Consider the following 27542-nt stretch of genomic DNA (forward strand, 5'->3'; position numbering starts at 1 on the left):
CCTCCTAGGAAGCTAAGCCCTTTACCGTAGTATACTGTTTTAGTTGTCATTTTTAAAAAGTGCTTTTCCCCTGCCCGTGTCTGTTTACATTTGCCTCTTTGTTTTTTTTGTGCAATCTTGGTATTTTTAAACCGATGCTTTGTTCTACCCATCTCTAAAATGAATTTACCTCTTGTCTGTGTGCAACCTTGGTATTTTCAAACTGCTGTTTTGCTCTACCTCTGACTGTATGCGTTTCCCTCCTAGGTTTTCACAAAGTCTGTATTAAGCATCACCATCCATACAGTGGCTAACAAGAGTGAGCTTAGGAGACTGCTTAATCTGCTCTGTGGCTTTGAACTGTGCTCAGAAAGTCTATGCAGCACTCGTTTTTTGGCTTGAAAAGTGATTCGTTTAAATGCACGGAAAGCAGTATTTCAAGGGTTATAAAATTGTCCCTTACCTGAAAAGTAGAATCCGGAATCTAGGAAGAGTGGATTGTGCCTCTATGTATCCAAGGATATACCGAGTAGAGGAGCACCTCCCTGCCACAGCAGTCTGGGCTTAAGGCCACTTGGCTCCTATATATGTTTTTTATGAGTTGTTGCATTTGTTTCTGTAATTGGTTGCTGGAACTAGTAATTCTGTAGGACTAAGGGCCTAGGGTTTGAGTTCTGATTGGGTGTTTGGGCTAGGGCTCTGATTGGCTACTAGGGCTAGGGATTCCTATTGGACTGATTTTTGCGTTGATTGGCTGTTAAAGCTAGGGCTGTGATTGGTTAATAGGGCCAAGTCTCCCATTGGCGCGAAGGGTTAGGGGGTCTAATTGGTTAGGGCTAGGGTTCCATTGGCAAATAGGGCAATTTTAAGCATAGAGCTCAGTGCGTCTCAGCCAGGGTGTTAAGGTTAATTTTAGAGAGAGCAATGGCAAGTCCCTGTTTAGGCAGGCGGAGAGGACAAGGGCAGTTGCCTGTTTGGGCCTGTTCGGGTTGGGCATAGGGCCAGAGATAATGCCCAGTTTTTACTTATGAGCTACCACCTTAAGCCCACCACATCCACCAACATCCAAACATAAATTCAGCAAATGCATTCTACTCCTGCATCACAAACAATCCTTATATAGATGTTAATGTGTGTTGAACCACTACACAACCACTACAAAACCCCACAAACACACACAATTGTACCCCAACTGCAATGCTATGGCACCTGCATTCTCACACAAAACACAACTCTGTCTTATACCACTAACACATCCACACATCACTTACACAACATAACGCCACATTATACATAACTTTAATGCATCTAGACACACACACCCTGTTCAAACAAAACACCAGCTCTATAGTCTACTTGGTCCTAAAAGATCTCCTTTTATCAAGACAAACCCTATGATCACCCTTCTATCAAACCACCAAGCAACACCCCTCCTCTTTTTAGGAATTACACACAACCATACAATCCTTACATGCCACTCCACCACACACCTTACCCATTCCAGGGATCAAATCTCGCACAGACATTCATAACTCTTTCCATCCTCTCTTACACACCATATACTCTTCTCCAAAATACATCACCACCCCTCTACTATTCAAATACCACTCACCAGCAGTGCTGCACATACAAATCTTTCACAGGAAAAACACTACATCAGTATCTCCTCTCACTACTCCTCAAAAACAAAACACGCAGATCTCAATATAATAAATTCCTTACTTATAAATTCCCTATGTTCTCATATATCTATATATTATTTTAGTCGTATTGTACAAGAAAAAAAATAATACTCTCGAAAGCTTTACTCTGTCCTACTATCATCCTACACCTCTATCAATTTAACCTCTTATCTTCATTCTCACTCATCCCAAACTCTTTCTACTACTATGATGTCCAAAATAACCCTTCCTATGCTCCTCCCTCTGGCTCACCCCAAACATCAGTTTAATAGTATGATCTCCCAAACAACCCTACTAAATTCTCCCTCATGTTCTCTCTCCTTTGACTCATCCCAAACCTCATTTTTCTTTTCTATTCTCTTTCTCCCTAATCCATTTCCTCAGGCTCTTCCCTCCTCCATCTCTCCTTTACTTATCCCAGACCTCAACCTACTGCTATGATCTGCCAATTAACACTTATGGTTTTCTTCCCTCTTCTGTCCCTCTGTTACTCTATTCAATCCAACTAACAGACTTGCATGTCCTTCACTCAATTAACTCGTACCTCCGTATACTAATACTATACTCCTATTTCCTTATACTAATCCACCACCAATCCTTTAGGGTTCCGGAGTAGTGTGCTACTCGCTGAAAAGCCAATTTAAGCCTTGTCCGAGATATTAAGTGCTATATAAATACAATTACTGTCTTCTATTCCAGGTGTATGCCACTCCACTATACACCACTAGCCTGTATGCTATGTCACTTTATGCTATTGCACTGCACTGCACTCCATGCCATTACATTGTACGCTACTCCACTCTACGTCACTCCACACCTATCTACTGTATGCCACTACACTGTTCCTCACTCCACTGTACGTCGCTCCACTGTACACTACTCCACAACACTGTACTCTACTCAATTCCACTGTACATGACTCTACTTTATGCCACTTCACTATACCCCACTTCACTCCACCGCATGCTATTGCACTGTACACCGCTGCAATGTATGCTACTCCATTCTATGCTACTCCATTTCTATGCTACTCCACTCTACCCTACTACATTCCACGTCGATACTGTGCTCCACTCAACAACAGTCCACGTCCTTCCACTGTACCACACTGAACTCCACTGTATAGTACTACACTGTACGACAATGTACTCCTGTCAATACCAGTGTACAGCACTCTACTTTACTTTATAGCACTTTCTGACACTTTACTCTACGACACACTAGGCAACTTTCTCCATGCGTCTCCACCCCACTTAATATACTGTACTCTGAACCACTAATCCACTGTAGGCTGCTACTGCACTCTACGCCACTGCACGCTATGTCTTTGCCACTCAGCTGTATGACAGTGTATCTCACTACGCCCTACCATACTGTATTACATTCTGCACCACCCCACTGTACAACACTTTCATCCACTCTTTGACACTACTCTGTGACATTTTCCGGAACTCTACACAACTCCACTCAACTGTACCACTCCACTCTATAACACTTTACTCTATTGTTTACCAAGCCAGTCCACTCTACTTAGCGCCACTGTACTCTAAAACATGCTACTCCACTCTATCCTGTGCCACTTCACTGGATGAGACGCTACACCAATTTATAACACTTTACTTGACTCTACACCTGTCCACTCTAGTGCACTCCACACCAGTGTACTATACAACACACCACTACACTATATGACAATTTACTCCACTGTATGCTATGCTATGCTACGCCACCTCACTTCACTCTACCACAGTCCACTCTAGTGCACTCCACACCACTGTGCTATACAACATGTCTCTGCACTAAATAACAATTTACGCCACCCAGTCCACTCTACCCCACTCTGCCACACTCCACTCTACAGCACTCTTGACTGTGCACTCTACAATACTTTCCTCCACTCTATTGTACCACATTCGAGTTAATGATGCTCCCCTCCATAACAGTAAACTCTACAATTTGAAACACATTTTTATTAAAAATCAAAAATAATGAAATTCAAAGAAAAAAACAAAAGGTTAAGCCGTTGTTCTAGTTAGGAAAACTTTACTTTATAACCAAACTTTAAAATACACAAACATTTGAACTTCTAAAGTTATAGCTATTCCTTAAATATATACATTACTCACCACCTTAAAATTAATATGACCTTATTTTATTTTTAACTACAAAACATAATTACAATTTAGTGCTGATTGGCCAGACCTATAGTTTCAAATTTCTCCTTTTATAGTTCCCCTTTCATTTATTTGCTTCACCACTTTTTTTTTCCTTTTGGATTAATTTATTTTAATCCTATATAGCCACTTCCCCTATACCAGGCAACCATTATGGAATACTGTTCTTCATGGTGCATTATTGTCTTACTATTCCAAAATGGCCAAAATGTTGGTCCTAATGTGCTGGATGTTTAAAACAACTGTAGGCTATGAACAATATCGCTGCAAGATGGACACTAGCTATTATGTTTAGTTTAATAATTGCAAGCTTAGCTCACTGTATTTTGGTGTCGGCATGTTTTCTTTTTTCTTCTTGCATTCTTTTGATTTACCTTGCATATTTTGTTTAATGTTATTGTATTTTGTTGTGGTTGTGTCAGAGGGTGAATGCAACAATTTGATTGATTGAAAGGATGAATGAGTGCAAAGATGATGACTTACCAAGTGCCTAAAACCATCCATGAAACAAAAGGTACTTTGAATCATAAGCCAGACCTACATGAATTACCAGTGTTTTTTTTATGTGTTATTGTGTGCTTATTGTTTGAGTTGTTAAGAATACTATGGTGTGAATTGTCTTTGTTTATTGTTTCATGGTTTCAGTGGGTCATGGATGTCTACATGATTCTTTGTGGATGTTTGGAAGTAGCCTGCCTTTTTCTGCACACATTGGATCCATGAGGGTGTGTGGGAGAGGAGGTGTGGTTATTGATGAGTGATCAACAACGAAAAGTCCAGATGCCAATGGAAAATTGCTTGAGGAAGCAGGTTTGTTTTTCTTGAGTCGTTCCTTGGTGGGCTGTCAGGTTGATGCATATGGTGAGGTGATCAAGGACAGCCCAGTCTTATGGTTGGTTTGCAGTGGATTATTATGGAAGTGGCAACGCCTCTAAGAAAGATGGTGTGCTTGTGTTGGATGAACAATGTGGTGATGAGGTCAGAGGTGCCATCTATAAAGTACTTGTTTTCTCCACGTTGGGTTTGTAAGGTAGTGAAAGGTGGTTGGGATGGTTTTGATGTTTCAGAGAGACATGTGAGTAGCTCCATTGATTCAGGTTTAACTGGTTTGTGTACGGTGCAGGGAAGGGAGGATTTATGGATAAGGCACAGCTTTCTCCTGTCTTTTTTCTCTGGTCTTCATGCTGAATGCTGTAGACTGAGCATAATGATGTTTACCGTATGTGAAGATGTGAGCACAATTATGTTGAGGGTATGTGAAGATGTGGGTGTGAGCCTTGTTTAATTGGAGGACCAAACGTTTTTGCAGTTACTGGCAAGTTTAACTATTGTAATGATATGTTGAGTCTTGGTTTCCTTACATATAAGGGCGTGTTAGCCAGGCCTAGTATTGAATGTTAGCGTAAACTGCTTCAGTCTGAGCCCCTAGATTACTGCTTGGTATAACCTCAAAGTCTTGTAGCTACCTAAGTAGGTGGTATGTCCTGGCTTGATATAGCCAGTAGTCCAGATTCTCTTCAATGGGATTTCCCCTTTTGAAATGTCTGGGTCAAAATTGCCTTGTTTGTAAATTAGTCTGTACTGTAAACTAACCTAACCAAGAACATGAAAAGTCTTAAAGTCATGTAAAAAGGAAAACAATTACAACAAAAAATCCCAATCAATAGGGTTCTTTGAGTGGATAATCTTTTGAACAAAGCTTCACCGACCTTCCATTTCATAGTCCTACCCAGCCTTATTTAAGTTTTCTTCTATTTAATTTATGTTGAACAAAATAGGTTCACAGCATCACTTCTTGATTGCTTCTAAAATATTGTTCCCTGATGCTTTTCACTAGACTTTAGCCACATTTATATATTAGAAACAATAACCTTCCTAACTTCTACTTGTTCAGCTACCTAAAATGCATAACTCAACATGTTTGTTATTTATTGCTTGTAGTTGCAAACAAGCTTCTCGATCAGTGTGGAAATACACATTTTTGTGGTGGAATCCAGGGATAGTGTAATCTCTGTACACACACACACACACACAATTGTAAAATGTAAGTCAACACGTTTTAACTCTTTATATACCCTTCTCCACCCCTCGCATTGATATTGCATGTACTGACTCAAGAGTTATCTCCATATCTCCAACAAAGTCCTCTTGGAGATTGTGGCACCTTTCTAGCTCTATGAGCCCATACACCTGCAGACCCACACAATGGCGTTGAAGTATTTTTGTGATGCAACATGGAATGACTGTCCCAGATATATTCAGCTCTTTGGTCGATTCCCTACCCGGGTCATCTTCTCCTTTTTCCTACTTATATAAGCTGGGGATGATGAGTAGTGGGGTAGGGCATAGTTAGCAGGGCATGGCCTCAAAACAGTAAAAGGCCTACCCCCCTGCCTTGTACCCTATCAACATACACCCTCCATCTCCCCCAATTTGATAAATTAAGTACTTGCCTCCTAATCCCCTCTGTGCCCAAATGATCTGAATTTGCTCTGACAAGAGCATCTCTGAGAGCTGTGTGTTAGCATGTGTTGAATTCTTCTGTCAGCTTAGGTCTTCAGGGGCAGCTCTGACCCTGAACAAAGTGGTTGGTGCCGATATAGTGCTGCTCTTGTTCTCCCACCTCCTATGAATCTGTGGAGACCTGAGAGAGGCGGAAGAAAACTGGTGAGACCACTAACCACCATTCAGCTGCTTTGCTTGTGTATTTTGGGGACATGGGCAAGATTGTGAAACAAACAGGAAGCAAATACTTCCCCTGATGACATCGCAGCAGTGGGTAACGATTTTTTGGGTGCCCACTGTTACATCATTTCAATAAAAAAATAACAGGATTATGACCCAGTTATTCATGACAGAGGCTTTCTATGCAAGCCATATGAATCAACAGTTTTCACTAATACCCAAGTTAGTTTCTGGAGTTAACGATTTTAGAGTGGTAATGCTCTGAGTGCCATAGATATCTTGAGTGAATATATTGGTCCACTAAACTAGCTTACAATCTGGTGCATAAGTCACAGTTTTTATTATAAAATCTTTTTTTTTTAAATCACATTTGGCTATGATAACATGTACAATCCCAGCTGTATGATATGAAATCCTCATGTTCAACAAAGCTGTCAATGTCAATTTAGTTTTACTTTTTTTCTTCTGTTGCAGGACTATATTGATATCGAGTTTGAGTCAAATACTAAATAGATCACATTTTCACGTGGTGTAACTGTTGTTGTTTTGCAATTACAGCTTGAATTTGGAGTGGTGTACAGTTGTGTAGAAGATAAAATGTACACTGGTAGAAAAGGAAAGGGGTCATTTTGCAATGGACAGAAACTCCAGGTGTCTGGTCAGAAAGGTAAGTTTTAAAATATATTTGCCTAACATATATGCTTGTAATGATCACAAGTTAGGCATCCCAAACCAGACTTTCTCTGCTCGAGTACTTTTGTCACTATTTAGGAATATCAGCTGGTGACTAATAATGCAGACTTTCCACACTGGTGTATTTTGTTTTTTATGCTTTCATCTTCTGAAATTAATAAGCAAGCGTTAAAGCTTAAAACCATGAGAGGTTACATCTTGACAATTCATGAGAACACAGGGAGGAAGTCTTTAGGTTATAAAAGTTGGCAACAACAAATTAAAGTTCATCTCTCAATGTCTTCTTTGGAGAACCAAGAATATTTACCAACCTCAGGCATCCCTAGTGTTGAATCCAATAAAAACCTGCCAATTGAGTAACCACCACACTACCATCCAGTGTTCCTCCTCCTCTCTTCTAGATTTGTTGTACTTGCCTGGACAGTGTAGGGTTATAGACCACACCTGGTCCAAACTCCTCTCTCTCCTTTGCTCAGGAAAAAATAGGCTATTTTAGAGGAGCAGCTGTCCGGTAGTTTATTCATGTGGAAAAACTGGTTTTAGGTTTATTTTATAAGTAAGTTACAGGTTCTTTATTGAATGCCTCACCAGGAGCGCAACATTTGTTCAGTCCACTATCTCCACCTACGAACCCATCCACAAAGTCACTAACCAACATACTGAAACCGCAAGTTTGGCACAGCAGTGTTCAAAGACATTAGAAAAAACAGCACATTCTAGCATTTCCTTGCCCTGGAAGATAATAAAAACATAAACAAAAGAATGAGAGACTGGAGCTTGTATAAGTCAGGAAATTTATTTACACAATAGTTGCATCGAACCCCATGCACACAGAACTGAAAACACACATATACACAGTCACACAAACACATCCAAGTGAAACTACAAACCCCACACCACAATAGACCACTACCCCTTCAGGGCCATGTAAACGCCAAATTCACAGTTTTCCAAATGTCACTCTGCACACATCCTGTATTACTGTAGGACTAGGAACTCCTACGAATCACTCACCCTTTACTGGACTCATTTGCAGGACCTGATAGATAAACTGCACACAGCATCTACTGCACACTCCTACCTGACCGGAGACATATACCGCATACATTCTCTACTGCGCATACTCTCAGAATCAGGCACATAAACTATGCACTTACCTCAACAACATGTTCTTGCAACACCAGGGAAAGATTAATCTTCTACGGCATGTGCATGTATGGCCAGGACTCAACACTCTCCTCACCCCCTCAATTTCCCTTACTTGCAGGACCAGGGTGTTATAGTACACTCAAACTGTACAGCTCAATCCTGAAGGACAATGGACAAATACTTGCATGCACTAATTAGACAAAAACTAGATTCCACCTGCTATTGTATACTTGCACATGAACGCAGGGTCACGGAGGGTAGCCCATCATCCTGTCTCACCACAGCAGAAACCCATCACTTCTCGTGCTTCAAAAATCTTTCAGCAGCACTATGGCATGCACATTGGAACCACTGTTTTTCTGAGCAACTCCGGCAGACACAAAGGTGCTGGAGACAACATTGCCATACAAGAAACGCATGCTCAACTTCAAAGTGCATAGCATGTAAAATGCAGCATAAAGAGTTTGAACAAAATAAACACCAAGGCACAATCTCAATGTTTCATTCTGTGCATACCCACCAATGCACACACTCACCCTTTTGAATGCCTTTAAATAGCTCATACATTTCCACAAGCACATTCCCAGCAAATGAAATGTAACCACTGACTACAAAATAAACTCATCAGCATAAAAGAAAACACCAGCACACAAAACTATGCCAAATACCGTATTCCTCTACGGAATGTACATGCTTCTTTGGCCTCACTACTTCCAGCTACAGAGTGTAGACTGATTATGATAAAGTCCTCAGTACTTTGAATTGGATGAAGGGTTAAAAAACATACTAATTTGGGTGCAACAGCACCACAAGCGTGCACCATAGCTAGACTGTGAAGAATTTGGGAAGTGGTCTAATTGCCGTGTGTATATTTTCATTGCTCCATTTCAGAGTTGGCATGAAACCATTTTTTTGTAATCTCCTCATTGTTTTACATGCCACTAACAATACTGTACCAAATGTTTCCTTCTTCACAGTCAGAAAACTCAGCATGTCAAGTGAGTCAACTGCAGCGAAAACATGCTGTAGACATATTATTACACGAAGACTATCACACTTCTGGCTATCATGATAAATAGCAGTGCAACAATTGTTCATAAAATAGTGAGCGCTCAAAACAAAAGCATGCAACTCCTCATCTTAAAACTCCGCTGCGATTAGTCATGTCACTAATGGCATACCAATCCAAAGTCCATGCTTCTGCCACATCTGCCCCTTTCTGGATGATAACATCATGGAAATGAGAAACATTTACGCTTCTGTGTCCCTCAACAGTTTAGAATAACTTTGCAATTACAGCTTTTACAACACCTATTGAACTACCATCCCTTTCTGGGAAATCTCCTGAACCCTGATAGAGAGCCACATTTGTCAACCATCACCAGCTTTCACCTCAGTCTGGATATATACTGCCAACTGTCAGCCTATGGTACTATCACAGATTCTCATTGTTGAGCTTACTACAGTTTGTACTCTACCGGATTAATGATTTAATATATAAGATACCTTTTTTGGAGGGTATTTTAGAAAGGATGACATATCCTATATTTTTGCCTATCATCCCTTTAGTAGCATCAGGTTGATATCCGTTGGCTATCAGTTTTGTGAATACACATTCTGTACTCAAAAGCGTATTAACCTATGCCAATCCTTGAGCAAATCACTGTTGGAAAAGACACTGGTGGGGCATTCAGGGCTTTATTTCTTTTTCACTTCTTACCTTTTACCTGCTTCTTCTTCCTCCCCATTTGCCACGTCTCAACAAATATAGGTTTATTTTCCAGTTGTTGTGAGTGTTATAGTTGAGGATTTTCTTTTTTTTAAACAGCAGTCAGGTAGCCAGTTCATGTGAATAAACCAGTTACAGGCTACTTAGGAAATGTCCTGGCAAAAACAACATCCTCTCTGCTCAGCCAACACTCCTCCACTACCAACCCAACTACACAGTCACTCACCAGCATTTTATGGCCTCATAAACTGGCAAGAGTAGGAAAGACATTTAAAAAATAACAGATTATAACACACCCCTTCTGGTTTCTGGAAAGGTTAGCATGTTATCCATTGCGTTTCGTCGATAAGAGACACGAATGTCAAACCTCGCTATTGGTGAGATATCTTGAGACCAGATAATGAAAGGGTGTGTGCTTAATACTCTCACAAAACACCCAAGCACCAATAAGCCTGGCCACAGTTGCACAACTAGAGTTTCACCAGAGCAGATGCTTCTGAAGCCTAGAAACAGAAGATTCAAGCCTGACTATAGTAGAACAAGACACAAAAAAAGTCAGACTGAGAGAAGAATAAGAAGAGTCAACAAGAGCACTCATCAGAGCCACCCTAGTGCAACCCACCAAGTTTGTTTCAAGACCACAAGACTCCGAAAATTGCGTAGCAATGTTAGGCAAAGTTAGCATGTCAACCCTTGTTGCTCCACCTTCGACCACTGAGGAGGCATAACCCATGACTGGTATCAGCCACAGTTGATAACCATCAGCCAGAAAATCCAGAAATTATTATTATTATTATGTGTTCTTATATAGCGCTCAACTTACCCTTGGGCATCTTGGCGCTTGCATTGGGAACCCGTCCTGGTTTTTCCCTGTGAGATAACCCGTACTGGGCATCCCCAAGGTGAAAGCCAGGCATCCCGCCGCGGGGGGGCCGTTGTGGAGATTAAGCAAGCTTGTTGCCCAGAGCTGCATAGTGTGAACTCGTGCTTAGAGTCGGCACCGAAGCGAGAATTATCGAGTCCGTGGACAATTGGGCTCCGGACCCTGCCGCGTCGGGAATTGAACCCTGGTCCCGGGTCTGACCTCTGCTTCAGGGTATGCCTCCTGTAACCAGTGAGCTACACTTCTCCCTCTCCAGGGTCATTCCGCTTCTTCATATGTCAAAACCAAAATCACAGATAGTCTACCTAAGCACCAAGAGGACCTGAAGATCATTGCAGTCTGCAGAACTCCCTAAAATGTTTTTTAAAATGTCAACACTAATTTCTGTGAACAGCAGAAAGCCTGCCATCTGCAGTCCCAGTGTTCTGTTGAAAATGGTACCACATGTGTGGTAATAGCCTGTTGTACCAGATTGGAATGAGCCAGTCTGTGACCATGTTGAGTCAATGTGGCGTTTACATGGTCACCCTTTATGGCTGTTCCAATCAGGAATTTGCTATTTTTTCTGTTACATAAATGTGAGTATATTTAGATTTTTCACCTGTGACGTTTGCTGGGCATTTTGGGAAGCAAAACATGGTGGCATCCATGCAAACACCACCACTCCAGATTCCTTAAGAACTTTAGGTTTCAGAAATATCTAGGACTACTCGGGTTCTTACAAATACTTCAGCCACCCCCTTTGGAAAGTGAGAGGAGAATGTTTTTTTGTTAGGCATATATAAGATGTTTATTAGGCGCTTGGGTAAGAATGTGCTGAGATCTAGGCAAGCCTTACCTTGCTGGATTTGTCTTGGTCTCTAGCTTTCATAACTGTCCAGGTTTGATAAGATTGCCTGGGTGGCAGCTGACCACTCACGCAAACATGACAGCTCCACATCTGTAGAAAAAGAGTTCCCAGGAAAGCGGTTCAAAGACCTGTCTGTGGTTGTTGTTTTGTCCTTGCCGTGGGTAATGGCCCCACCCACACAAGTGAGTTAACATTTTCATCGGAAGAAGTGTAGGAATACTGTGTGATAGGACTCAAAATCTCAGCAATTCTAGAATGTTTCCTCATAAAAATATGAGGAAATTCAGCAATTTCATCCAAAGTTGGAATATTACTGATCTTTCTGGATAAGAATGTGAGCAGGGATACACACAAGCCATACTTCGATAGTTTTTACTGGGTTTGTAATTCTCAGACATACCTGGAGATGGTAGGGTTTACTAGTGTGTCAGCCTTTCTTATTCCTAATTATATCACCTAGCCATCATTCCAAAATGATTTTTTTTGTAAAGCTTTTTTCTTGTCCTATCCATAGTTGTATTTTTGGACCTTTCTTTTCCCTGGCATTAGGACCATCCATGGCTAGCCCGGAAAAAAACACATTTAACACTGTTATAAAGTCCCTAACAAATTAGCTAGAATTCAAAATGGAATATGTGGAGGGTGTTCACAATACAGTAAGCTGCCAAAGGCACTCGTCACAATGTTATCATAGAGATAAACACAGTAAACAGACAACTAAAAGCTGCCATTCCTTCAAAAAGATTGGTTTGGCACATGTATCATCTATACCAGCAGTAATGCCACGTCAGAAGCAGACATCCGCCACAGATCCACATCATCTATTACTAGGATACGTAACCAGTCACCTATATTTTGAATGCTTCTAACAGTGTCATTAACCCACCAATCTCGTTGACATTCATTTACCACGCTGCCAATTTCCATAACATCACTGCAACTCACTGAACTAACACACTCTCATCTTGACACACAATTACACTTTAACAGATATGCGAACCACAATGCCAGTCAGCCACCAAACACGTTGCCACTGTCCTTCTCCTATTCAACCATGTCATCAAACAGCCTGTCAAACACATCAGCACTTGCCTAACATCTGGCATAATCAACATTGTTTTTCAGTCAAACACATTACTAGAAATATGTAAAACAAATATACATTCAATGCTTTTTCTTCACCATTAAGTACTCATGCTGCATGAGGCACTAAACCTATATGGAAAAGCAGATTTGGAAAAAAATGCTAAACAAAAACAGAAAGCAGAAACTGAACCGCTCCTCACAAATTTCTATTTCAAGAAGGCACCCAAAATGTCACCTTTGTATGGTGCATAGTAGAACAGAGGGTGTGGCAGATAGCTGGGTTTGAACTTTGCTGTGGATAGTAGTTTATGGTCTTTCTCTTGATTCCCCATGTGGCACAAACTTGACACCTTCAATAAGTTTGGTGCTCCTTCCCTGTTAGAGAAAGAACATCCAAAGGGTATTGTTCAACCAGTCTTGAGACACCCTCTAACATTAAGTTTACAGCGCCACCTTCAACCACATTGTGCTTACTATTGAAGTCAAGAAACTACATTGTAGATAGCCATTTCTGTCATGTGTACTGCCAGTCTTTTATGCCGAATTCTTTCTGTAAGGCGGAAGTATGGGGGGATTTTTTTAGCTATGAGATCTTAAGTGGACACTAGGCGATGTCTTTTCCTGTATGTTGTTCCCTTTGTTCATGAACTTGATGGAGAGCTGGTCTTAACATCACTGCCTTCTTAAAGGTTTCTTAACCAGTAGTATGACGAAACCACACATGCAATTATATCCCATGCCTTAACAACAGTCTTTACTGTGACTTCACCACGCATGCTTTTACAGCAAATTTTGAGGGAAAGGCTTCTGTGTGGTAAGATTACACATGATCCCTAAAATACGGCCACCAGCCCTAAAAACTACCCCAGCCCCACCGCTCTGAGCCTTAAAACAGATCCCCAGCCTTAAAAACTGCCCCACCTTGAGCCCTAAAACCCAACCCTAAAAACTACCACGACTCCCTAAAAGCTACCATGACCCACCCATCCCTTGCCCGGAGTCCTAAAACCCGGCCCCTCACCCTACTTACCAAGCCGCATCCCTATCCTTTCTCTTGATCCTTCCTGTTCCTTCCATTCTACCCGCCAGTCCGCTCTGAATCTAGAGCGCTGACTGTTTTTACCACGCATATGCGTGCAATAGTGCGTGGCTCCATCTGCATTGTAAATGCTGTTTCTCTTAACCACTAGCTTATTTGGAAACGTTTTTCAGTTGCTCCTGATTGTACCACATGAAAAAGGGCCCGGGGAAACTACTTCTTGAAAAGTGGAATTTTGCTATAAAAATTGCCTTGGTATAAGTGGTGTGCCTTATTCAAAAGAGGATGGAGTAGATCCCAAACTTGGGGCAACCAAAATGCTGAAGTCCTTCCCAATGTAAATTCAAATTCTGCGTGTTTAAACAGGAGAGCTTTCACGTACCTGGTACAATTTTTATACCATAACGAGCTTGCTTGTTTCTGTTGTTTGTTTTTAAATGGCAAAACCCCTTTGTACAACCACTATGACTCTTTCCCAACTGTGATCTGCCCTGGTTTAAAGACTTCAGAAAATGCCAAGGCAAAGTATTCCAGCACTAAATAAACTTTAAATAGATAGGTGATCTCTATGAAGGGCTTGTGCATTTTCATTGAAATGCTGCATGCACCATTGAAACAAAAAATAGCCTCTACTCATGAAAGCAGAGAACATTGGAGTGTGGCACGATTGGTCATATGACCAGAAAGAAGACACTGTTGTCTTGTACATAATCCATATCAGAAAGGTAAGACCCAAAAACTGCTTCTACTCCTGAACATTGGTTGGAATCCACTATTGTACTCTTGAATGGGACAGTCGCCTCTCACTGTGTTGCATCATTAGTTGCAGGCATGCAATGAAAACTAACCAGGCTCCTGCTCTTCTTTAGCGACAACCTGATTCTCGAATGGCTCCAGCTAATTATAGGCATTAACTCAGAATTGCACAGTAATGGCATGGAGGTCCTGCAGCAGTAATTCCTGTTGCAGAATTAACTCTCTCCCAATACCGTCACTCTGAAGCAGCGCCTTAATGTGGACAACTATCTACATTTCTAGGGGATTATCCTGCAGATGAGGTGTCCGTCCCAAACCAAACTAGCACAGGATGTCTAGCATCCTGTCCTTTGCTCATCACGGAATCATGGGGGACGATGCAACTGAGGAAAGTCTAGAGAAAGCAGATGATTCTGTTCAGAGTAGATCATCAGCCAAGGGGAAGCCCTGAGTGAACATGCAGGATGTTCCAGTCCTGACTGAGTTTCTATGGGATCTGCAAGAGAAGACGAGCAGCACAAATGTCTAGCAAAATGCAACAGTAGAAACGAGATTACCTTCACATCTGCAATTACTGAGGAAATGAGAGCGTCTGCAGTCAGACTGGCCCCTATCAGCAAGGAACAGCCCAAAGCCTTTATAGTATCCAGAGCCAGGTAATGTAGGCTTCACTGATCACGGGTAGCAGTAGGAAGCAATCAAGTCTAACTGCTGGAGTTGGTAGAGAGATTGGGAGTAACAGAATATGACCTGGAAACTTTGACATATAACGAGTAATGTGGGGCAAACATCCAGAAGTGGGGACTACAATCTATGGACCTTACATTCTATGGGCCTGCTGCACCATTGATGTCTACATCCCCTCTTTCATGGCACAGTACTATTACCGGTGGTCATCTCATTATACAACCAAAGCCTCTGAGTGGATCCCTGTTATGTATGAAATTTTCAGTCCACCATAGGCTTTTTCGCAGAGGAAGTTTAAACTGAAGCTGATTTCTAGAAGTCTCAGAATGCAATGCATGAGCAGAAAGCTTTCATCAGGCGCAGGGATGGTCCCTAAAAGAAAGAATCGGACAGCCGAACAAGTGACTCATCACTATTCACTGGATATGCATTGCAGTGAAGTAGCTAAGAAGAATTACATTCGTGCTAAAGGGATAAACTTTGAAGCATAAATATCCTATAACTCTGTCCTTCTATTTCAAGCTCATGCCTAGGGTGAGAGACCATAAACTCATGGCACTCCTACCGAGTAGTAGGCCATTCATCTTCAAAACAATGCAGCGCTTCCACAGGGATACAAGTGGCCTTATAAATACAACTATAATACAATCCACAGGGCGTGAGAATGCACATCTGCTTTGTTATGTTGCAGAGAGTGTCGCACAGGAAATTAAAATGTGTACTTCTAACCTCACTCCCTTTGGACACATTTTCACCCTCCAAACAAGAAACAAACCTGCTGTTTACTTCAATGGGCCCTCCAATACTCAACATCTTTCATAACAAAAAGGCCACCCTGCAGACACTCTATAACTTACATTTATTTATTAGTGGCTCCAAAAGGTGGAAAAAAGCACACTCCATCCGAATATAATGTTTTCGGGGCAAAAACTGCCAGACTATCGCTTTCTGATCTTACATCTACATTGGTAGGAGAGGTAACACTGCATCTCAAATTCCCAAAATTCCCTGTAAGTACAGGTCACTGAGCACTTTTGTATCCCCGGCACACCTACAGGGAAAGGGAGACAGGCAGGCTTAGAGCTTGAACGAAGAGCCTTGTGCACAGTTTATTGCTATTTGTCCACACTACAAGCTGGGAATAGCAGCTGGAAAAGGGGAACATTCTACACATCCCTGCAACAGTTGTGGACATATCAGACAGGACAGCTGCTCCACTACCCACTTGTTTTTTGTTTTTTTTATTCATTTCACATTTGATGCTATGTTTCTCTTATGTTCAATTTTAAAATTCTAGTGTTTGGTTAACGTGTAAAAGAAAGTCTACTTCTGCTTGCTTTGAAAATCGCTTTGAAAATCGTTTATGAAGAGTTTAAGCTGCTCTACACTACTTTTCAATATGTCATCCTCGATTTGTTGCTTTAGGTTTTTAAATTAAGAAGCAAAAGATTGGCTTTAATTTATTTTCCAGATTTTGTATTGGAAGGGACATAAATGTACTGACCGTGCTAGTAAAATACCGGTCTGTTATAATAGTATTTGTCACACTCGATGTCAGAAATACTGTGAAACGTTCTGTGTTGTCATTTAATATGATATGTTATCACATACCTGTCAACCTGTTGTCTCAAATCAGGGCAAGACCTGGTGTTTAAGAATGTGATACCATTACAATGAACAGAGAAAAATGTGTTCTTTGAGAGTGATTCATATTTGTTAAGGTGGTGGCCTTATGGAAGTTTATGGTGGTTTGTTGCTCATTTGGAGGGAGAATTTTGTAGAAAAGTTGGTGAAATCAGCCAAATGAGGGTGAGTTGTAAGATATATTTCCACCCGTAAATCCCTCTAAAGAGTTGAGAGATCTTCAGAGCTCCAAATTAGAGCCCCGTTTTCTTGGTGACTGCCACCCCCTGAATAAATTAGAATCGCTTGGTTCTATTTGAAACACCGGGTGATCGCATTCAACTGCTCTCACTAGGCATGCTTTGATTGGGGGGGGGGTAGGGAGGCAGGGTTTGGGGGGGGTTGTTGGAAAGCTTAGAGTGGCACTTTCCCATGTTGGCACCAAAATAAGGGCTGTTTTCTACCATCACTGAACCCATGGGGAAACCTAAAAGTGTTTTCATGGGTATCATTCCTGAAGCTGACATCAACATGTCTCTTACATGAGTGCATCCGTTGCAGGGTCTCTGTTCGCTTGGCAGCAGAGGATGACTCTCCAGCGTGTAGAAGGAGCTGAGGGATGAGAGAAGCGATGGAACTCCAAACCCTAGCAGCTCTCCCAGTGCTGGGTGCTTCAACGTGACCTCCCTCTCTGTAGCGCCCAATGGAGTGCATGTGGATGGGGAGGTCATGTCAATAGCACCCAAGTAGGTAATCCTGACAGGTTTTGTTTTCTTCATTTGCACTTCGTTCACACATTGGTCCTGAAGATGATGCATTAACATCCGTCTTCGGTCTTGCCACAGAATTTCATTGTCTGAGTGCCTTAATTTATTGTACTGTGGAGTAACAAAGCTGTTTTGTCTCAAACAGATATTACACAGTCGCTCATACTAACAGAATTAGGGGCAAGCCGTAACCCAGATGTGGTAAAAGTGACCTTTTCCAACATGGAAAGACTTCTGTGTATCCCAATTCATGGGTAAGTTCTGTTCTCTTATGTTGTGTTTTCTTAGAAATAATCAACCAAAAACTTAAATGTTATTATCTCACTGTCCTGTTATAAACACATTTATTTACAGATTTCATATTTAGCTTTTGGCCCATATGTAGCTCTGTTTCTACCATTATATGTTATGGAATCCAAAGTATTTCTATGCTATCATATTCATTACATAGAAGGAACATAACCAAACTTAATTAAAGCTTTGGATGAATCTGACTTCCTGACTAATGATCCACCTGTCGATTCAGTTTGACTCACTCTACTTGAATTAATTGGTTAACTGGCACTGTTGAGCTCCCAGGCCCACTAGTGGTGTTGCTGGCAGTATCTGAAAAAAATCTGTGGCTTTAACATTTTTTGTAAAGTAAATTAAATCATGTGTTTGTGTGTTGGGTGTATGTTTGTCTGTTCGCAGGTTTATGTGTAGTGGTGTACCTGCTTTTGTATACCTTCTCTCATTAGACAAACGTTGAATACAATGGTATTCATCAAGCACAACGTCATGAACTTGGGTACTTGAAAATATGTGGCAGAAAAACTAAACACCACTATGGATTGTTGCTCTGCGGCTAGTCAGAATTCCTTGTGAGACCTGGAGACTACTGGGTGCTTCTTTAATTTTTGTCTGGTGCCATTAGAATTGGTTTCTAAGTATTAGAATAACCAAGTACTCAAGGAAAAGAAAAAAGATGGCACCTGGTGCAATCTAATGACCATGGCACATAAATGGTCTCATTGAAGACAATAACCTTGAAGCCTGCACATGTTTATTCCTGTCTTTTATGCTTTATTTCCATGCTTTATCCACTGTAAATATTATTTTAAATATGCATCACCAATTATGGACAATTTTATTGCAACTTGTATATGCCTAAAATTGTTAGTCCGTTTGCATGATCTGCGCTTCTACAATTATATAATTTTGTTTTTCCTCCCATAAAGTGCTCAAACCCCTTGAGTCTGGTATGTGTCTTATAAAACTGCAAAAAAACAAATAATAGATGTCCGAACGTATACTTGAGGGTATGACCTTCATCCACTTTCTCTGCCCCCAGATCATCTGGTGGTGGCCTTCAGCAAAGCACTCACTCACTCCGGGCATCTTAGGCTTTGGTCATGATTCATCTGGCTTGAGACACAGAATAGCTTCGGGGCAGCCTACCCTTCTTCCTGCAAAGCCTTCCAGACACAGTGGTTAGCAATGCTCAGCAAGCTCAGTGTTTTTTTTTTCTCCACTCAAACACGTCTGAGTCCAATGTACTTGCAACTAAAGGGCCTCAGGAGAAACTGTACCAATCTCATTTGATGACGTAATTGAAAAAAATACAATGCCAAGTGAAATAACACTAATATTAAATAGTATGCGCCCACACACGATTCCCATCAATGTTATTGTGCCATTTGCTAATGACAGATTTGATTCTATTTCATGACATTCTGCTACAAATCATGAATTGGAGCACCTCCAAAGTATATATGAGTGTTTCTCAAATTTCGCAGCGTGCTTAAAATTACATTTTAAAATGTTGCCTTGTTTTCCTAATACTGGGTTCAGTGTGTTGATCTACAAGGGTATATTCCAAATATGCCAGAGTTCGCATTGTATCAGGCTGTTGGAGCTGGCCACTGATGCTCCCAAATGACAGGATTGCTCATTATTACACTGATCCTCTCACTGTGTATGGGATTTGTGGGTGTGGTTGCTCAGTATCCCAGGGTTGTTGTTCAGAGAAAGGGGAAAGGTACTTAATTCCCTCTTTCAGACTTCGGCTTGACAAAAGCAATTATCTTTAAGGACATGATAATCAAATATATAAATCACGTACTGCATGCCAGGTTCTATTCTTTATAGACCTAGTATGTTGTGTTCACTCTCACACCCTCCATCCAAGACTGGAAATCGGCACTACAACGTCTACCTAACCATGCACCTAAAGATACATTGCAATTCCTTCTTTCTTTCCCTCTGAATATCCATCTTCCCCTCCAGCTGTCTTTTCCCCCTACTTAATATCCTTCTTTCCCTCCCCACCCTGTGTAAGTAGGAAAGGGTAATGTTTGATGATATATTGAATACCTAATAGTTTAGATGAAACATTCTCTACATACCCCGTGCCCATATTTCTGTTAGTTCCCTAATTTATCTCAATAAAGATGCAGTACCATGGGGAAGTCTTCCTGTTTACTGAGCTGAGACTCCAAGGCTTAACCTTAAGCGGCACTCAAAGTACCTTTGTCTTCAGACAGTGCCTACTGTGCCCTGGTAGAGGTGCCCATTAGCCTTTCTAGTTTAGAAGGTCCTTCCTGTCTGATAGGCATTGTGCAAAGGCTGCCTAGGTCCAGGAGGGACCCCAGAGTTTGAACTTTCACATTTCTTCCTCCTTGCCTCCCTGTACAGTTGTCCTGCGGGTGAGGTGTTAGCTCATCACTTCCTTGAAGCAGCAGTGAGTTCACCTTTCCTCACTCTCCTCCTGATTCCTTTTCCATAGCTGAAGAATCTGGCCCATTGTCTGGGACTTCTACACATGCTCCCTTAATTAGCTGAAACTGTCCCGGGTAAGCTTCACTTGTTCATGAGTACTGCATGCCTTGATCATCCATTGTCCAAGGCTGGCCCTCTGGGTCTGGAGGAGCATCTCAGAATTCAAAGGTTTGCTATTGGCTAGCTTGGACAATAAGTACTGGGTTTTTTTTACCAGTATGTATGTAACATCCGGGGTGGGGTGCACATAGCAGAAAAGATAAAGTTTGAAGGCTAGCACTCTGCTTGTGACTGCCTTCCGCGATGGGCATTATCATGGGATCACAGCACCCGGACGAAATGCTGTTGGGATCATACTGTGCAGGGAGAGACTACAGAATGAGGTAAAGAGCCTATATTTCATCTTTCAAGAAGAGTTTCTTTCTCTGTCAGTGAAGTCCAGAGACCAGGTGCCATAGGGGGACTTGTAGGGGAATACTGTTGAGACTCCCAGGGTATGATGTCTCACCAGTCAGTTGTTTGAGTTCTTCATCAGTTGCATTTCCTTAGGCCCAGGGGAAAAGCAATTGACCTGTGATTCTAAAGAGGGTGAACCCTAACCCCTAAAGCACAGAATCCTGCCTACACCATTCAGTTGCTTCCAGAAGCCTTGAGGATTAACTTGGCTTTGACTCCTAGCCTAGGAATTCATAGAGGTAGCTGTAACAGCCTCTGAAGTATAGAACTGCCAACCTCCTCTTTCTGGGTGAAACGTTGTAGGAGTGCTGCCCCGTCGCAAGCTGCCATGCGGTTGAAAAACACACACATCGCCACAGTGCGGCTGAAAATATCGACATAGCTTCTTTTCGTAGCCCAGAGAACCTCTGCAGCCTGAGTCCTGAGCAACGTGTCGCCAAAGATTCTGACTCTAGCATAGGCCCTGCTGTGCGCCTGGAAGAATCAACGCATCACCTATCTGCGGCTGCAGAAATTGATGCAGAACCTTGATTGCCCCCACATCGACCCACAGCGCCTGGATTTTCTCATGCATCACACCTTTTACCAAATCTTCATCAACAAAGCCCCACAGTAAGGAACGGAGGTCGTGTGGCTGAATTTCAACGCATCCCCTCCCCTCACAGTAAGAAACTGCTGCATCGCCACCTCTCATAGTACGGAGCTTACACATCACCTCCCCTGCCTGGCAGTCCGGAACGACGCATCACCTCCCCTGTGAGCAAGGAAAATACACATCACCGTTCCTGAGAGTAAGGAACCAACACATTGCTGTGTTTTATCGTGCCTCACCTCCCCTGTGCTTGTTTTCATCTGTAATTTTGATATATCCCAGGTACTTTACACTAAAAGTGACACACCCATATTTTCTATGAACTGAACTGCTTTTGAATATTTTTAAGTGATACTTGATTTTATTTATGTTGGTTTTTTTGTTGTTCTGGTCTTCTTTGGTTTAGATAAAGATAGTTTTTTTTCTAAACTGGTGTGGTGTCCATTTCTAGTGTTTTCACTGTGTTACTGTGTGTTTGGGTACAAATGCTTTAAACATTGTCTCTGTAGTTTAGCCTGACTGCTCTGTGTCAAGCTGCCATAGGTTGAGCACAGACAAACTTAGGTGTGTACTTTTCTCATCCTGACTAGAGTGAGGGTTTCTGCTTGTACACTGTACTTACTTACTGACTGACAACTAGAAACCCCCATTTATGGCTAGAAGGGTCATAGGTACAGATTGCGGTGATTTCCTGTATACATAGGGTAGTTTATTCTTTATTAAATAATGACAAAGTGAAATTTGTGTTTGATTTTTGCAATATTGGGTAAGATGTATCTTCTGTTGGGACTTGCTGAAGTCTAGATGAAAGACAGGTATGTCTCCATATGTATAAACCAAGAATCTTAAGAGGGTGTACATTTTTCGCATCACTTTATGGATTTAGGACTGATGGAGAAAGATCATGGCTTTCCCTGTTAAATTATGTCACTGAAAATGTACCTAGTCCATTTCAGCACTGTTCCTTGAATAGAGTAGTCTGATAACTACTGGGTGAGCAGTGAACGGTCAATGGTGTTGACCACTGTCCCCAGTTCAAGCAAGATCTCTGTGCCTACTCTGAAACTTTTTGACTTTTCTCTGGCACAGGGCCCTTTTCTTTTGGCATCGTATAGTGGGTGTAAGAAGCGGACATGCAACATAGTTTACACTCCAATTATGAACGGTGCAGAATGTCTGAATTTTAACTTTCAAGTTAATTCTCAATGTTGTTTTGGGAGTGCTCGTATCTATAAAACCGAGAGGACACCTGGCCTCATTCAGTGCGAGGTTATTTGATCTGTTGTCTGTTTTGGTTTGTTCTGAATTCTGCAAAGGTTGTACTCCTAGGTGTCCTTATTCTTCATCTGCTGGATCTACATAACACATTAAATGTCAGCAATACAGGACTTTGCCGCTTTAGGTCTGGACCTCATTGTTACCCAACCCACTCGTGTCACAGGGCACGTACTTGATCCTGTATTCACAAACGTTTCAGGAGCACAGACAATATTTCCTGCCCCGCTGATACAGACACCCATTTTGCCCTTCAGTTCTGGCTACCACTTGACATGATTTGGAAATCAACTCCAGGTCAAGCTCTCTCGTCTGTCCCATCCAGGGGCCAGGATTTCTCATTTCAAATTATGTGAGGTTCTGACCAGTGCTTCCCATAAACGTAATGGCGAGGTGAAAAAAGGAGCCTCAAATTTTAATTCTTGACAATTAAACTCGCTTAAGATATTTTCTAATGTTTGAAGGATACCATCTGCTCCTTGGTTTTTAGAAGATCTGTGTATGGCGAGAAATTATTTGAAGCTTCTTATCATCTGGATTATAACGATGCCTATAGGTTAGCAAAAAAATAGTACCATAAACTGATTAAGGCCACGCTTTGATATTAATTGTGATGACAAAATAGCCTCTGTGTAATATAATAAACCGTTTCTTACATCAGATGGCCATCTCTCAGCCTCTTAGTCCCTGACAAGAACGTTTAAAAAAATCAGTCTTTTTTCAGAAGGAAATACTCCATATCTATAGTAATTAACCTCTCTATCCACTTTCAAGTACCGGGACATTGCTGTGTTTGCCCCCAATGGAGTCTTACTGTGTGTCTTGTTCCCTCTTTCTGAGACTGAATAACAAACTTTTCTCTACAAGCAAATCTGATTCTCTGCTAGATCCTTGTCCCCATCGTTTTTTTTTCTCTTGTCGCAAAGGCTGTGAATTCGCATTTGACAACTCTGGGCAATGCTTCCATCAGAGCTGGGGTTGTCCCTTTCTGTTGGACCCATTCTGAAGTGCTCCCTTGGCTGAAAAAACGTTTGGGAGACCCAAAGATTAAGGCAGATTCTCGTCAAATTTCATTGCACCCTTTGCCTGCTAACCTCTTGGCAAAGTAATTAATAAACCGCTTTAAAGCTGCCCGGAAGTTAACTATCTTCTATATGTCGCTCAGTCTGTGTCACGTGCTAATCACAGCATAGAAACTGCTATCATTGCTGCAACTGACAATTTGGGATCAGGCTAGAGGGGCTCTGCCACCCTGATTTCTTCTAGATCTTTCTGTGGCATTTGACTGTGTTTCACATCGCATTCTACTTGAAATCTTGTTTAAGATTGGATTCGGCCAGTAAGCTCTTAGATGGCTAGTTTCTTTCTGTATGACAGACGACGCAAGCATTGTCCTTTGCACCTTTTGCTTCTGCAGCAGTGCCTATGTTTTATGGGGTGCATCAGGGGTCTTCCTTGAACCCCACATTGTTAATGTGCACATGCTTCTTCTGGCTGTGCTCATGCACTATTGTGGCTTTGAGATCATCTCGTATACCGATGATACCCAAATCACTGTGACCATCTCAAGCACTGTCTCTGAATCCTAAGCTTTCAAGCATGAGAGCGGTTGCTTCGTGGATGCATTCCATTTGTCTCAAGCTGAACTCTGATAAGATTCTGCATGGGAAATAAACTTATCGGAATCTACGAATTATCTTTGACCAAAAACTGGCCATAGCCCAGCAGGCATGTAAAATGATGACCACTTTCTTTGATACTCCAAAAATGCAGATCTAAATCTCCAGGGTCCTTCAGGGTCCTCCCCATTGTGGCAAGGATATCGGTTACCAAGGATTTCATTTTTATCAAGATTACATTTTAATAATTCACTCGGGCATCTCCTCTGCCTTCCATGCTCAAAGTGATTCAAAGCTCAGCAGCAACTTTCCTAGATAAGCATATAAGTCCCTGTTTGTACGGGACTTACAATGGCTTCCAGACTACAAGCTGTCTTCAGTATCTTCTGCCTGTCTTATAGGACCCTAAATAGCTTTAGTCCTAAGTCTTTTCTTGGAACAATTCATCGGTACTGCCCACAGCACAACCTGTGCTCTTCAATTGCAGCTCTGCATTCTGTTCCACAGCTCTTCCTAAGCCACTGTGTTGGCCCTGCTTTTTCATATGTTGCATCAAAGAAAGGCAATGAGTGGCCCTTCTCTATTTGACATGGACCCAGTTTCCCTAATTTTGACAACAATTTCCAACAACCGTTATTAGATGCTCTTATCACTTTTACTCATTCCATGCTATCTTTTCTAATACGAGTCCCGGGTATCAGAGTGCATTACAAGTTCCTGAACATGCCTGTCACAAAGGTTGTACATGCCATTACGTACGTTCTATAGCTTTTTTTTATGTGCCACAATCAACTGTCTTTTGTTAAGGTCCAGCAATGTCGCTTGCTATATGTGCCACTGTAGTCTTTCTTCAATTCAGCTTGTTGTGTGCGCCATTGTGATCCTTTTTAATTTTCTCTGGTTGCTCCTGCTGGGAGCATGCAGCATTGTGATCCTTTTTTTTGTCACTCATATGCACTGCTGTTGCCCTCCTGTTTTCCTACTTGTATATGGCACTTTGGTCTTTCTTGAATTAAGCTGATTCTATGTGCTGCTTTAGTCCTCGGGCAATGAAGCATTTATATAGGGAAGGCTTCATTTATTATATGTTTTCAAAATTACATTGGTTATTTCACAACAACATTGGAATATATTGTTTAATAAATATTTGACAAATATTATAATTTTGGAATGACTAACAGCATGTGATAGTGCAGACCTGTGCTACTGACTGTTGATTCACACTAACTCTATATGGTACTGTAGTCTTGCACTGCTTACTCTGGAAACATCTTGAATTGATAAAAACCAATAGGTATGGCTTTCATCTGCGAACACATGCGAATAGCATTTTATGCCTGTGTGTGCATGCATAAGTACATTAAAGCCTCGTTTACTGGCATCGCAGTGGGTGTATACTTTGTGACGTGTCAGCCTTAAACTGTCCCTCTTTGCTCACCATTCAGTCTTTTTGTATGGGCTTCATTGGTGAAAATTACACTTCACATGCTTTGGTCTATCAACAGTGTATGAGAAACATTTTCATTTAGCACTCCAAGTACAGTTTTTGTTTTGTTTTTAATTGAGAAGCTGCATGAAATTCAAATGTAAGACTTGTTGTCCATTCCAGTTCTTCCCTTGACTGTCATCTACGAGTATCGGCAAGCCTTTGGAACCACTTTTTTCGAATTTTTAAGAGTTGTCTGTGACTGTAGCAGCATTCCGTGTCCGAAGTATATGTTTCGAGCGTATGATTACCAGCCAGATCTTATACAGCTCTTTCTATTTCTTTCAGAATAAGAGCAGTTGGCACAGCAGCTGTGAATATGTGTCTCGTGGCGACAGGTGGGGCAGACGCATATTATGAAATGGGGATTCACTGTTGGGATATGGCAGCTGCGGCAGTCATCATCACCGAGGCCGGAGGTGTTGTGATAGATGCAACAGGTAAACACTCATGGAACTTGTGTCTTGTCTTTTTTTTTTTCTAATGATTGAAATTACTCATCACATGCATTTATTTACGTGATATAAGGGGCAGTGAAATTATGTCTACTATAGCAGGGTAAATCTGGGAAATATATATATATTTATATATATATACACACATATATATACACACACTCACACACATCCCTTTGTTACGCTCCACCATCAGCCGCACGACACACAGCGGGTGCTGCTCCAACGTGAGGGTGGTCGCACATAGTATTCGTATCACAGTGCCATGTCAAATACATACCAGGAGCAACGAAGCACACTCATGGTAATTCTTTTCTGTGCATTTATTGCCAAAAATAGACACTCCCAATGCATTTCGGCACACACTCTTTCTCACTGTCCAACATTGTTTTCACATTTAAATACCTCATGATTTCATTGAACAAACAGACTATCATGAACATAAAAGATGGTTATTTACAAGATTTGTTTCACGAGGCGAAAAACACCGACGCTATCTTAACATTTTCTGGCAACCATGCATATCTCCTTTCACATTGAAATGCAACCATAATTGATGATGTGATTATTCGTTTACAGTGATCAATACAGTGTTCGGTTTGCAACTGAACACTGCCCAGCACATTACATTATTTCTAACCCTTGTGTGCCATAAATGCTCTAGTTGAGCCCTGTTTGTGCTTGACAAAGCCACATTCATGGTAGCTCTAATTATTTCAACTCTATCCCAAAAGGTCTCAAAAAATGTATCCACCATAATTTTAATTTGTAGTATTGTACCTTGGGGATACAGTCTCCACAATTGCGCCCTTCATGTGCTTTGAACTCAAGACTGTATTTACGGGAGTGGGTGTCTAATCTGTTATTCCATTAACGCCTAAAAGCATAATTAAACGGCACCACAAACAAACTGTACATAATAATGACATTAAATAAAATTCCCAAAGCATAAAAAAATTATTAAAAAATGAAACGCATAAAAAAAGTCACATATAAACAGCTGCCTCTTTTTTCATCAAAACCTAATCTAGGCAAATATATCTTATTGTAGTCTGCAGCATCCAAGTAATCCCATGACTAATGTTATGATAATTCATGTGCACTAACCAGTACAGTG

At 41.4% G+C, this 27542-nt stretch overlaps 1 protein-coding gene across 1 annotated transcript in view; it reads left to right on the forward strand.

Annotated features, from left to right (window-relative positions):
• Window positions 1-27542, forward strand: part of IMPA1 (inositol monophosphatase 1) — a 65839-nt gene that overhangs the window by 29212 nt on the left and 9085 nt on the right. The window contains exons 6-8 of the mRNA XM_085605361.1: window positions 7079-7187; window positions 17928-18036; window positions 26259-26410. Of these exons, the coding sequence (XP_085461487.1) occupies window positions 7079-7187; window positions 17928-18036; window positions 26259-26410 (370 nt within the window). The remainder of the gene's footprint in view (window positions 1-7078; window positions 7188-17927; window positions 18037-26258; window positions 26411-27542) is intronic.

The sequence above is a fragment of the Triturus cristatus genome, chromosome 5_1, assembly GCF_964204655.1.
Source record: "Triturus cristatus chromosome 5_1, aTriCri1.1, whole genome shotgun sequence".
Lineage (NCBI taxonomy): Eukaryota > Metazoa > Chordata > Amphibia > Caudata > Salamandridae > Triturus > Triturus cristatus.